We start from the raw sequence: 12177 nt of genomic DNA, 5'->3' as shown, positions 1-12177 counted from the left end.
ACATTCCTTTGATTATATATGCATTTGACAAGGACTCCCTAAACAGGGACTCATCCCTTCCTGTCAATCACAAACTAACACCCTGAGCCACACACCAACGTGCTGAAGATTCAGTGGCAGCCATGGGCATGAAGCCCATCAAAGGACAACGAGACAGTACTGTCTGCTAAAGAATCCTTTATGCCCAAGGCCTTGGGAGCACAGTGATGAACTGGCATGTCTTCACATAATTCCAAACTAAGTGCTTTATAAATGAATGAATGGCCCTATCTGGTTTGGCTCAGTGGCTAGAGCGTCGGCCTGTGGACTGAAGGGCCCCAGGTTCGATTCCGGTCAAGGGCATATGCCCGGGTTGTGGGCTCAGTCCCCAATAGGGGGCGTGCAGGAGGCAGCCAATCGATGATTCTTTCTCAACATTGATGTTTCCATCTCTCACTCCCTCTCCCTTCCTCTCTGAAATCGATAAAAATGTATTTTAAAAAATAAATAAAAATAAAAATGAATGAAGGTAGAGCGTGGAATGAGCAACAAGCATCATTAAATGAGAGGCGGGGAGCTGCACAGCATTGGCTCTGGAGGAGGCCCTCAACAGAAGGGCCATCGCTCAGCTGACTTCAGACAAGGTTGGGCGATGCTGGGAAAGAAAACCCAGGTCAGCCAGCAAAAGAAAATGCCAGGCAACAGAATCAGAGGTTGCTTGATGAGGGCTGTAACTAGAGTGCTGAGGAACGTGGCCTGCCAGACAGACAATGCGATCCATCACACAGAAGGCAGGGGGAGGAACCCCAATCCGAGAGTCAAACCTCAGCTTGGAAAGCAGGCGATTTGAATGTGAAATCACTATCATTATCCTGGAGTGAGGAATGACAGCACTGGGCCAGAGGCTGGAAGTTTCGGTTCCATAGAACATTTATTTATTCGCTCAAGTTACGGAAAGCAAGGAAGGACACTACGAGTTGAGAAGCCAAGGGGCGAGCTGCCGGCCGGGCCCTGCCTGCGTGCGCTTTACTTACCGTGTGGAAGAGCACAGTCTCTTCCTTGTTGATGAGCTCCACCAGAATGGTCGACTTGTTATGAGTGATATTCCCCATGTCGTTCCACCTGAGAAAAACAAAGGCAACCGTGTTGGCCCCAAGACAGTCCATGCATTTATGAATCCTCACAGGCGGGTCACTGGCTGATTTTATAAATGATGACCTAGCTATATTTTCAAAAGCAAAATGTTCCTTCTCTCAAGGCCGAGAGTATAGAAAGTGCAACCCGAATCTATTGAAATAGCTAAAAACTCCTATGCAAACAGTATCTAGATATTGTTGTCTAGTAGGGGGGACATTTGTCAGAGACTTCTGCTGCCTTGTTATTCCCAGTTCCAAACTGACAAAGGATCTCCTGCTATCCTGGCTTTAAATGATGGAGAAACACATTATTCCGGAATCTAGGTGAAGAATCCACGTGGATTCTGTGCTGTCATGTACATCACTGACACATCACCTAGGAAACATGCCTGGGAGGCGAATATTTAATGTGCCTACATTTTTGTGAACTACACACACACACACACACACACTCCTTCTCTTTCCTCATGAAGACCTTATCTAAAGGGTGATACACAGAAATAACCACCAGACAAGGGGAGGTAAGCTACTGCTTCCCATTCTACTTGGAGCCCATTTCTAACCGGCTCTCACTACTGCCTACCCTTTACCCTGTGCCCCAACCTATAACTCCTGCCCACTGACTGCTCTCCATCGCGCTTTTCCTCGTCACACTTCCCCCTCTGCCTGGATGATCCACGTAACTCAGCTCAGGAGTCGCCTTCTCTCGGCAGCCCTTCCTCATCCCCACCCACCCACATGCTAGGAAAGAGACTGGTGTCGCCCTCTCCCGGCTACCACGTTGCATCATGACTGCTTACTTCTGTGACTAGCCCCCTGATGAAACCGAACTAGACCACAAGTCCATGCCCCAGGTAGATTCTGCTTTCCACATCTCTGTATTCCAAGCACGGAGCCGCGTACCTGGCACACAGCAGGTGCTCAATGTTTGCTGAAAGCATTGAACGTAATAATATTGCCTCCCATCTGTACAGAGTACGGTTCCTTGATCAACTCTCTACGGTAGACAAGGCAGCTATTATTGCTTCTAGTTTGGTGATGAGGCAATTTAGACGCATGTGAGTACATGACTTAGGCACACTCACTCTGCTCACCAGGGATGGGTGACTTCTATACCTGGGGCTCCCAGATGTTCCTCCAATCACCTTTCCGTGACACCAGTACCAACTGTGTTTATGTACATCTGCTGGGGCCATACCGGCTCCAGGTGCTCAGCACGGCTGTCTGCCAACCTACAATCCCATCAGATCACATCTATCTGGACACAAAGCTATATGCTTCTCAGTGAAGGTCTCTAGAGAAGAGAGTATTTGGTTTCCTCTGGCTCCATTCCTTCAAGTCCACTGCCAAAACTCCGAATCCACTCCTCACTCCACCATATGACTTCACCTATGGCCTGATTCACGTGGCATTATCGCAGAAATAAATTCCCACCGTGTGAGGAGTGTCATGATAAGTACTAAAGGAAGCGGTCTGGAAGCAGTTCCCAAGGAGACTGAACACATCCTGTGTGTGGCTTGTGACCAGCCAACTTTCAAATTGCTATCTTCTTCTATTTAACCTCGCTAGCTATAAGGCAAGACTTGTCTACGTCTCCAGGCTCAAGGAAAAAAAATAAAAATAAAGCACTGATTTAGCTATGGAGAACTCAGCACCACTATCTTGAAGTGAGCACTCGGCAAGTATTGGAAAGTTTCTAGTTCAAGAGAGTCTTTATTCTCTCGAGCTATGGAGAACTGTGTGGAACCAAATACCTGGATAGCTTTAGATATGCACCAAATGTTATAGTTACAACTCTGCACGTATTTCTATATTTTACTCAATTAATTTATAATTTCTTGTTGCTGTATGGGGTTGACTAAGTATATCCAAAAATCAAATTTACTCAGTAGCCCCACAGATCTCTCTCCACACTCACGCTTCAATGATGTCTCTAATCAAAGAGCAAGAAAAAATAAAGGACAACAGTAATGGCAGAGCGGAGACCTGGGGGGACAAAAAAGCCCATTAGGGAGCCTTTGGTAGGAAACGTGTCTCAAAATGACCTGCGGCAACCGCTGACCCAGAGAGCAGGTGGCTGGCCCAGGCTTACCTCCAGGGCTTCCATAGAATATTTATTCTCTATGTGTTTCCCTCCAAGACCCTCTTGGATCCTCTACCCTAGTGCACAGCTATGCCTGCCAGATGCACACACAGGAAAGCTGTTCTTCCAAAAAATAACAGGCCACATGTCTTCCCTTGTAAATAAAAGCGAGCAGGCGATTGTTTCAGATTGTTGACGAACATGGGGTCTATGGGCACGGATACAAAGCCAGCTCACTGGCATGTCACTGAGGGGACACTCGGACATACCCCTATATTAGTTCTACGCATGTTACACGGAAAAGAGAGTTAAAGGGTCAAGACAGTAAAAAGTCCCAACGTCCTTTAATTTGTAACAAATCGGTTGCTTTTTCAAAACACACCTTCATAACTAACCCTCTTTTGTGAATCTAGAAACTAGTTAGCGCTCTTCTAGCACCTGTGGTTAGGACAAGGGGAAGCAGTCAGTCTGAACTGAATGACTGGTCATGGAGATTCCAGCAAAGGGAACCAGCAAGAGATAACTGGAGAGCCTGTCTCCAAACGGACTCATAAAATTTAGTCCCCATTCTCCTGGGTCAATGGGGTTCAATGATGCACCTCCTGGGTCAGAGGTGGGAAGAAGGCCTCCCCCACCCCATCCCCCCCCCTCCACTCCCAAACAGGCCTCCAGGAAAAGTGAGATAAGATTCCCCATCACCACCACTTAAATCCCACAGAGGGCTGATCTTAACTGAGTTGAGAAGAGCTCAACTCTGATCAACAGTGGGATTCAATCATTTGAATAACTTTTCTATGTAGTGGGTTTTTGTCTAGTTCCTCAATGAAATAAAAGACAAGGGGGGAAGGGAGGAGAAAGAAAATAAGACTACCTGTGTATTACTGCTTGTCTTCCAATTCTGTTTCTCACAAAAATCCCCATGAAGAAAATGCCCAGGTGCACACTGTTTCCATGATTGTCCTGTAGGAGATCAAGGAAAGATAGCGGTGATGAAACAGATGCCCAGTGGTCCAGCAGCACCCAGCACTGGGCCTCAGCAACCCGTGGGGAACATGCCCTGTTTCTCGCCCATAAATCAAATGAGTCACAGCAGCATGGCAATCAGGCAACTAGATCCTGAAGGGATGCGCCCCACTGTACATCCTAACGTACGAGGTATACATTTTTCTCAATCTGTCACCACACCTTTCCTGTTTAAAATAATTTTAGGGTTTTCCTCAGATTTGTTGGCTGTTCAGATGTTCTCTTTTGGGAACATCTATGAACATCTATGTTTACCCTGGTTTCTGTTTTCTAAACTAAAATTGTACATGCACATAGCTTGATTATATATGCACGTTACATACATGCAATGATATATGCACATAATTGGAAGAATTGAATATTCTTTAGAGCTTGTTTAAAAGAAGCCAACAGCAGGCCTAGATGGACCCACAGTTTCCTCTCCCTTGGAGGCACCAACTTACATCAACTAACACCCTAGTGTGTATCTTATATGAGCCCACTAAGCTTGGCTTTTTACTTCAGAACCTCACATTTATCAGTTCTGGGAAGTTTTCTCGAATTACTACTTCGTGCTTCCTGTTTACTCCCTGTAGAACTCCTATTATTCAGATGTTGGACATCCTGCGCTGGCCCTCTAATTTTATCTTCTGCCTCCCACGTCCCATTGCTTTGTTTTTTGGTGAGATTTTCTGAATTTTATCTTCTAACTTATTACAGTTTCCATTTCCGATATCACATTTTTAATTTCTGATAGATGTTTTATTTTCTTTTTAAAAGCAATCTATTCCTATAAAGAGGTAATACGCGTGTGTGTGTGTGTGTGTGTGTGTGTGTGTGTGTGTGTGTGATTTGATTGACAGGATGGTATTTTGGTCAGGGGGTTCTTCATCCTACAGAATCTCTGTCTTCTAGGCTTTGCTCTCACAGTGTTGGCCACTGGGGTTCCTATTAGGGCATCATGTAGGGTGATGCTTCACTATCTATTATTCACAGTCCAGCATGGGATGCTAAACGCTGGTTGAGAGCTTTGTGAACATGGAAGAGGCACGTGGACTGTGGCTTCACTGCATATAATCTGCCTGGCCCCGTGTCCCCTCTCAGTGATCTCTTCTCAACCCACCTCTCAAAGCTAACACTGAATAGGAGTCTTCCAACCGAGATGGAGAAAGGTGAGACCCTGCTGGCGGCCAAAGCAGAAAGAGTCGGGAGAGAAAGAACTGGGAAGGGGAAAGGGGACCTTGTCAGTATGAGAAATGAGGAGGGAAGTTATACGACAGGAAAACATGTGGGAGAAGAAGGCAGGTGACGTGGAGACGGGAGGAGAAAGGAAAATCCTGGGGAAAGCTGCCCCAGGCACTCTGCCAGCAGATCGGCCAGAGCCTGGTGGGGACGCGGACCCAGGAAGAGCAGATGACAGGGTGGGAAAAGCTCAGAACGGACGTCTGGGGCACTGCACTGGGCAGAACCGCAGGGCTCGACCTTGGACTTCGCCAAGGACCAAGACTCCAGACTCTGACTCACTCCAGAGCACCCTCCCCATGCCCATGTGCTCTGACTGTACAGGAGCCACTGAGGCAGCCGCCACACCTGTGTCTGTGGAGAGGCGGGCAGGCCTGCTGGGAGCCAGATTCATCCTCCTCCAGCCTCGAGCATCTTTAAGGAGCCACTCATGGAAAAGCCCTCGCTAAACGGAAATGTCCTCCCCTCGGACGCCATCAGAGGGTTTTATACTTTCCTTGGTCAACGGGACCTGCACAAACCCGCAGGGACTGCCTCCCCGCAGTCTGTCCCTGCATTCTGTCCTGTCTGCTTGCCCACTGTCTCAGCGCTGACCACATCCCTGCCCCCACTGGCACCGCTGACCCGCCCCTCCTCCTCGGGTTGCCAGGAATCCTGTGGTGTGTAGGTGGTCACCTTAGTCATGCACAGAAATGTGGGGGGGAAAGGAAAGAGGAAAAAGAAGCCCAGCTTGTTGACGCCCACGGGCAGTGAGTCAGCGATGCCTGTCTGCCCACTCAGGGTAAGGTACGGTGTCCCCTTGGACTTCGCCCTGTAAGGAACATACTAGAAAGTGCATCAGAACCAAGCACAGTGGATTCCACACACTATCTCCACTGCCCCTCCCTCCCACAATTCAGCAGCACTGAAATCAAAACAGGCAAATGACCACCACGACAAAACCCCCCACTCCCAGGGACTGGAAGTCAGTTTTCTGGAAGTGGAGAACAGCTTACTCTATTTCCGTGACCCAGAGCACCATGACTGTAGATGGGCTGCTGAAATGTAAGTGGGATGCAGATGGCGTCTAAGGCATTATGGCAAGGAAAATGGGTTCCAGCCCCACGAAGGGCGGCCACGAGAGAAGCGAAAGAAAATTAAACACATCTGAAAAGGAGCCATTTAGCCCTTTCCACAAGCTGCGGCCACCCCGCTCCATTCTACTTGATGCACACGGGCCGTTCTCATTACGGCAAATTGCAAACTCGCAGCAGAGGGGGGACGGAACGCTTATAAAACAGCCAGCGGAGCCAGCCTGGAGCGAAATGTTTATGCCGAAATGGCAGGCGTCTCCCAAACTGCTGACACGTGCCAGTTGCTTTAGGTTTCTGATACAAAAACGCCATCTTTTGCAAAGTTGGTCAGCAGAGAGAGGAAAACGAGTTTGGCTTATGGGCTCAGCTGTATAAACGCCCCGTGCACCATGACCTCCCCCCCGCCCCAAAACCACACCCACTTCAGGAGGTGGATTTTTTTTTGAAAAGGAGGTGACATGCTGTAACAGTTTCCTGTGCACAGTTTCCAGAGAACACCAGGGGGACTGGACACCCACAGTGGAGGCTCTCTCGGACAGGAGAGAGAAAGCATGGGTGCATAAAGGACGCCCGAAACCATGGGTATCAGCTTAAAGAAGAGGAGAGGGAATACGGATGGGGAAGAGACCTCGAGGGGAGGGTCTTTATTAAGGCACATGCGACCTTAGCTCCCTGTCCCCTGGCCTTGCCCCCTTCACTGTGCAGGATGGGCTGGTGTTTGGTACTCACTCATAGCATATAAATGAGATATTCTTCTCCTGAAACCCATCCAATCAAAATCTCTCAGTTACAAAAAAAAAAAATCCGCTTTAGTAACGTACACCGGACTTGCCAACTAATGCCACGTGGCAGAGAGAAAGCCAGGCCGTTCTGCCTGCTACTATCAACACCGGTTTCCCAAATGCCTGTGCCCTTCTCAGAAGACTGACGCAAGGCCAGGCCAGCGGACGCTACCTTCACGGGGAAGATTTCCTGTCCGAATCCATCCAGGCGCTCCACTTCGTTGATGTACATAAGCTCAGCCTCGGCTGGCAGGATTCCACTGCGATCAAGAGACACGGAAGGAGGAAACGGTTAAGGGAGATCCTGCCCTCCCCGTGGCACATTCCAGAGCTGGGGTTTAGCTGCAGTTCTGGGAAGAGCAATCACCACCCACCCAACCGTGAGGGCAGGTGCATTACGTGATGCATCAACATAGTCCCCAGGAGTCTGTATGCACCAGGGACTAGTAAGAGGAAGGTGAGGTATTCAATGAAGAGCCGCAGCCCCTGTAAAGCCTGAATCATTATTCCAGACATCCCTAAGAATAATGCTGCTTGCTTCAAAAAAAGCTTTTCTCCCACCTGGGGAAAAAAGTCACAGCTATTAAAAAGGAAAAAGAAAAAAAAAACAATAAAGAGTTTATGAGGATGGCATTTGGGGAGCCAAGCGGCCAAGATGAGAGACCCTAGGACCCCTGCCTGGGTCCTCTGAGGTTGGAGGGAAGGACATGGTTTTCCATCGTTCCCAAAGCGCCCCAAGGAGCCCTGCTCCCAAGCGCTCAGGACCTCCTCACTTTAAAGGCGCCCTCCTCTCCCCTGTGATCTTGCCTTTCCCACCCAAAGGAGCTCTCTTCCGTCTTCACTCCTAGTACAGGCCAGCACCAGGCTTCCCAGGCCGGGCAACAGGTTTGTTTTTTGTTTTTTGTTTTTTTTAGGAAGGCTCCAGAGATGAACTCTCCAGGCCACCAACTCCACATCTGTGCAGGCTCGCTGGCATGGAAGAGAAGGGGGGTAAGAGCTCAGTGGTTGAGCATCGACCTGTGAACCAGGAGTTCACTGGTTCTATTCCCTGTTAGAGCACATGCCTGGCTTCTGTAGGAGCGTGCAGGAGGCAGTGGATCAATGACTCCCTCTCATCATCAATGTTTCTTATCTCTCTCTCCCTCCCTCTCCCTTACTTTCTGAAATCAAATATATTTTTTTTTAAAAAAAGGAGAAAGAGGTAAGAAAACAAAGGGGAGGGAGGGAGGACAAGTAGCCCAGTCTACACACACCTCTGGGAGCAGAGCTGACTCGGGCTGGAAGACATAAAACTGTGTGGACTCAGGCCAGGGGTGGGGTAGGGGCCAAATGCCTCCTGCCGTGGACAGGACAGCGGCCGGCACTGGGCCCAGCCGGCAGCCCTCCTACCTGTGGCTTTTGTGCTCCTGCCTTACCTGTGGCTTTTGTGCTCTCCAGAACAGCCTCTTCCAGGGGCAAATCCTATGAAAACAGACGGCAGCAAAGGTCATTTACCATCCTGCTTCCAGCGTCTCCAGACGGCCTCATTCGCCTCCCTTCCCCCGTCTCCCTCTACTCCTTCCCAAAGTTGTAGTTTTCAGGACTGGGGTTCCTGATTACTTTTCTAACATTCTCTCCGGTATAACTTAGACTATTTTAAGGCGCATTTAGGGTTGCCACGTAAACGCTGTAGGGTCCAGGAATAGCTCTTTTTTCATTAACATTCTTTTTCCCTACCAGACTCACTTTTATTAAAAACTAGAGGCCTGGTGCATGACATTCATGCACTGGAGGCAGGGGGGCGGCGGGGGGGCCCTCAGCCTGGCCTGCACCTTCTCGCACTCCGGGACCTCGAGCGCAGCAGCGAGGCGGGAGCCTCTCCCACCTCCGTGGCAGCACTAGGAGCAGCGAGCCCTATGGGAGCGCACTGACCACCAGGGGGCAGCTCCTGTGTTGAGCATCTGCGCCCTGGTGGTCAGTGCACGTCATAGCGACCGGTCATTTTGGTCTATTTGCATATTAGGGTTTTATTATATAGGATGCTTTCTAAGTATTTACATGTTTTTAACCATCAGGGATAAGGCAAATGAGTGTCCAGGCCATCATCCCATCAAAAGCTGAGCTAGGAAGGGACTGTGCCTGGCCTTTCTGTCCACCACCACCACCACCAGCAAACCAAGCCAGAGCCACCTGCTCATCCTGAGGTTCCCTGATGGAGCCTTGGGAGCCAAAGAGGCCAGGACAGCTAACATGCCTCAAGGGAACTCTGGAAGATAACAGCTGAGCAGCCCGACCTACTGGTGTCCGGCTGGGGTCCCGACCTACTGAAACCCAGGCCCCTGGGACGGGTGGTGAGCCAGCTCCCATGGGATTAGAGCCGATTACTCACATCTCTTCCCAGCTCCCCTCCAACGCTGGAGGGAGCATTTACAGGGCTTGTTAAACATTCACCAGCGACGCCTTGTCTGCGATGGAGAGATGAAGTCTGGAGGAGTAAATCCCAGACAGGGAGCCCAGGGCAATTGGTTCCTGAGACACCGACAGGCAGTGAGTGATCCTAGAGCTTGTGGGGTCTGGGGAGGCTCAAGTGGTGGGGCCTGGAGAGGCTCAAGCTATGGGGCCAGCTGCCTCCACCCTTCCCAGCACCGAGGAGGGCACAGAGGCGCACCACTCCCCTCTGGGCTCCAGAGGGGGCGTCAGAGGGGCCCTGGGCTGTGTGATCTGGTGAAGCCCTCTGGGGCTCCTGCAAACACTGGGGGTGGGGGTTTGGGGGTGATGTTTAGGCAGAAAACCTCCTTGATTCTAATATACCACTTACATAAAGATCACCTCCAACTTAATAACTCTGCATCGATGAAACACTAACCCCAAAAAGATACCCCTCAAAACTATCTCAAATGATGAAAGTGCGACAACTCAGCATTTTTAGAGCTGAAGAATGGCAGCATGACCATCTCCTGGAAATTCTTTAGCTCTGCAGATGCTCGTGAGAAACCTTAGAGAAGAGCAGTTCTTATTTTTCACGTGTTAACTAGTTAATTTACTGTTTCCTGTTTAGCCATCCACTGAATTGACTCCAGGCTATGGTAAGCAACAAGGCTCCACATTTTCAGTTTTATGCTGTGGAAACACAAAGACACCACATGACTCAGCTTTAGCTCTGTGTGTGCATCTGGGCATTGAGCGGCAGTAGCAACCCCATCCTAATTTTGAAAAGCTAATAGGAGGCATGAGGCAATAGAATAAAATAAAGATTAAGTGAAGATCAAAAAGTGCTCCATGGAACCTCCGCTTCCTTCTTTGAAAGAAGGACACGTCCACAGGTACCCTCTGCTATTGTGCTCACTCAACAGCCTCTGCCTGGGCCCCGGCCTCCCTGAGGGGTGGGCCCCGCACCAATGACAAATGGCAGCGTGCGTGCCTGTACACAGCCGCACACCTGTGGAGCGCCCTTGTGTACTTAACTTTGTTCTTTTCTCCGCTGCAGAAATGCCATGTGACAAATTCGGTTACTCTCTCAGATCAAACACAGCCATTCATCCCATCTGCCCTCCCCCACCAAAAGGAATGCATTCTTCCCTTTGAAAGCTCTGGTGGAACCAAGCGGGAAGTTTACAACCTGCCGTGGCTCCCCATGGCCTGCTCAATTAGGTCAACACCTGGGCCTGGCATTCAGGCCACTTCCCTGGGACCCAGCCTGCCCTCCCAGGCCTCCTCTCCCAAGGGCTCCGGGCACAGGCAAACCCCCCTTTTACATCTCCGCTCGCACTGGGGCCGACCCTTCCTGGGAGAACCAGCCTGGCCCATCACATCACATCACATCCTGGGAAAGGTCACCCCGCCTTCAGGACCCCTCTCAGCCATCACTCCCGTGGCAGGGCCTCCACATTCCCCCGGCTGGATGTCAGCATTTCCTCCTCTGGGCCACCTCTCCCGCTCTGTGTCTCTCCTGGAGCCCTCGCCTGGTCTGCCTATGACTTCCTTACAGTGATTTAAACCCATCGCATGCCCTGACTATGGCTGATAACTACAGCCTAACTTCTCCTAAAACCTTTGTCACCAGACACCCGACTTTCTCCCTGATGCCACAACTGGTGAGAAGCCAAGTTCTCCCCGTTTTACTTCTAAAATATCTCTCTTGCTTTACTTTCTTGGTTTTATGTTCACTGCTCACACCTAAATCGTATCTCTTGCCAGGAACACAACAGGTTCTCATCTAACCTGCTCCCACGAACGGTCTCGCTGGTCTACACCAGCAGCTCGCCAATTCGGGGTCTGCAGCCCCTGGATGGAGCCCACATGGTCACATTCCTCCGATGCTTCGGTCTCCCCTGCCACCTTCAGGTCCCCTCCTGCACCCCTGCGTGACAGTCCGACTGGCCAGCTGACTCTTGTCCACCTGCCTCTGCCCCTTGTCTCTGTCTAGGCCAGCGGTCGGCAAACTGCTGCTCAGCAAACCGCAGCTCGCGAGCCACATGCGGCTCTTTGGCCCCTTGAGTGTGGCTCTTCCACAAAATACCGGCTCTTCCACAAAATACCGACTTCTGCGCATGGGCCACGAAGTTTCAATCGCACTGTACGTGCGTGCCCGCACGTGGTATTTTGTGGAAGAGCCACACTCAAGGGGCCAAAGAGCCACATGTGGCTCGCAAGCCGCGGTTTGCCGACCACGGGTCTAGGCCATTCCTTGCTCCCCTCCTCTCTGCAATCCTGCCCATCCCTTAAGATGCAGCTCATGCAGCCCTCTCTCCCCACATAAAACCCTGATGTACTTCAATACACCTGACTTTGCCTTTGGATTTTGCAAACTCCTGATTGACTCAACCGCTCTGTCTGCCTGAGAACAGGCACTGTTTCTTGTATAACTTCATCCCCAGGGGTGAGTTACCCAGGTCAGTGCT

At 50.3% G+C, this 12177-nt stretch overlaps 1 protein-coding gene across 1 annotated transcript in view; it reads right to left on the bottom strand.

The window, feature by feature from the left end:
- Nucleotides 1-12177, bottom strand: part of PTPN14 (protein tyrosine phosphatase, non-receptor type 14) — a 101851-nt gene that overhangs the window by 31198 nt on the left and 58476 nt on the right. Inside the window, 5 exon segments of the mRNA XM_023754754.1 lie at nucleotides 1014-1101; nucleotides 4070-4158; nucleotides 7470-7557; nucleotides 8687-8721; nucleotides 8723-8758. Coding sequence (XP_023610522.1) covers nucleotides 1014-1101; nucleotides 4070-4158; nucleotides 7470-7557; nucleotides 8687-8721; nucleotides 8723-8758 — 336 coding nt within the window.

Source organism: Myotis lucifugus, unplaced genomic scaffold (assembly GCF_000147115.1).
Source record: "Myotis lucifugus unplaced genomic scaffold, Myoluc2.0 scaffold_65, whole genome shotgun sequence".
In the NCBI taxonomy this organism is placed as follows: domain Eukaryota; kingdom Metazoa; phylum Chordata; class Mammalia; order Chiroptera; family Vespertilionidae; genus Myotis; species Myotis lucifugus.
The sequence above is the reverse complement of the archived record's forward strand: the minus strand, read 5'-3'. Positions and strand labels throughout refer to the sequence as shown.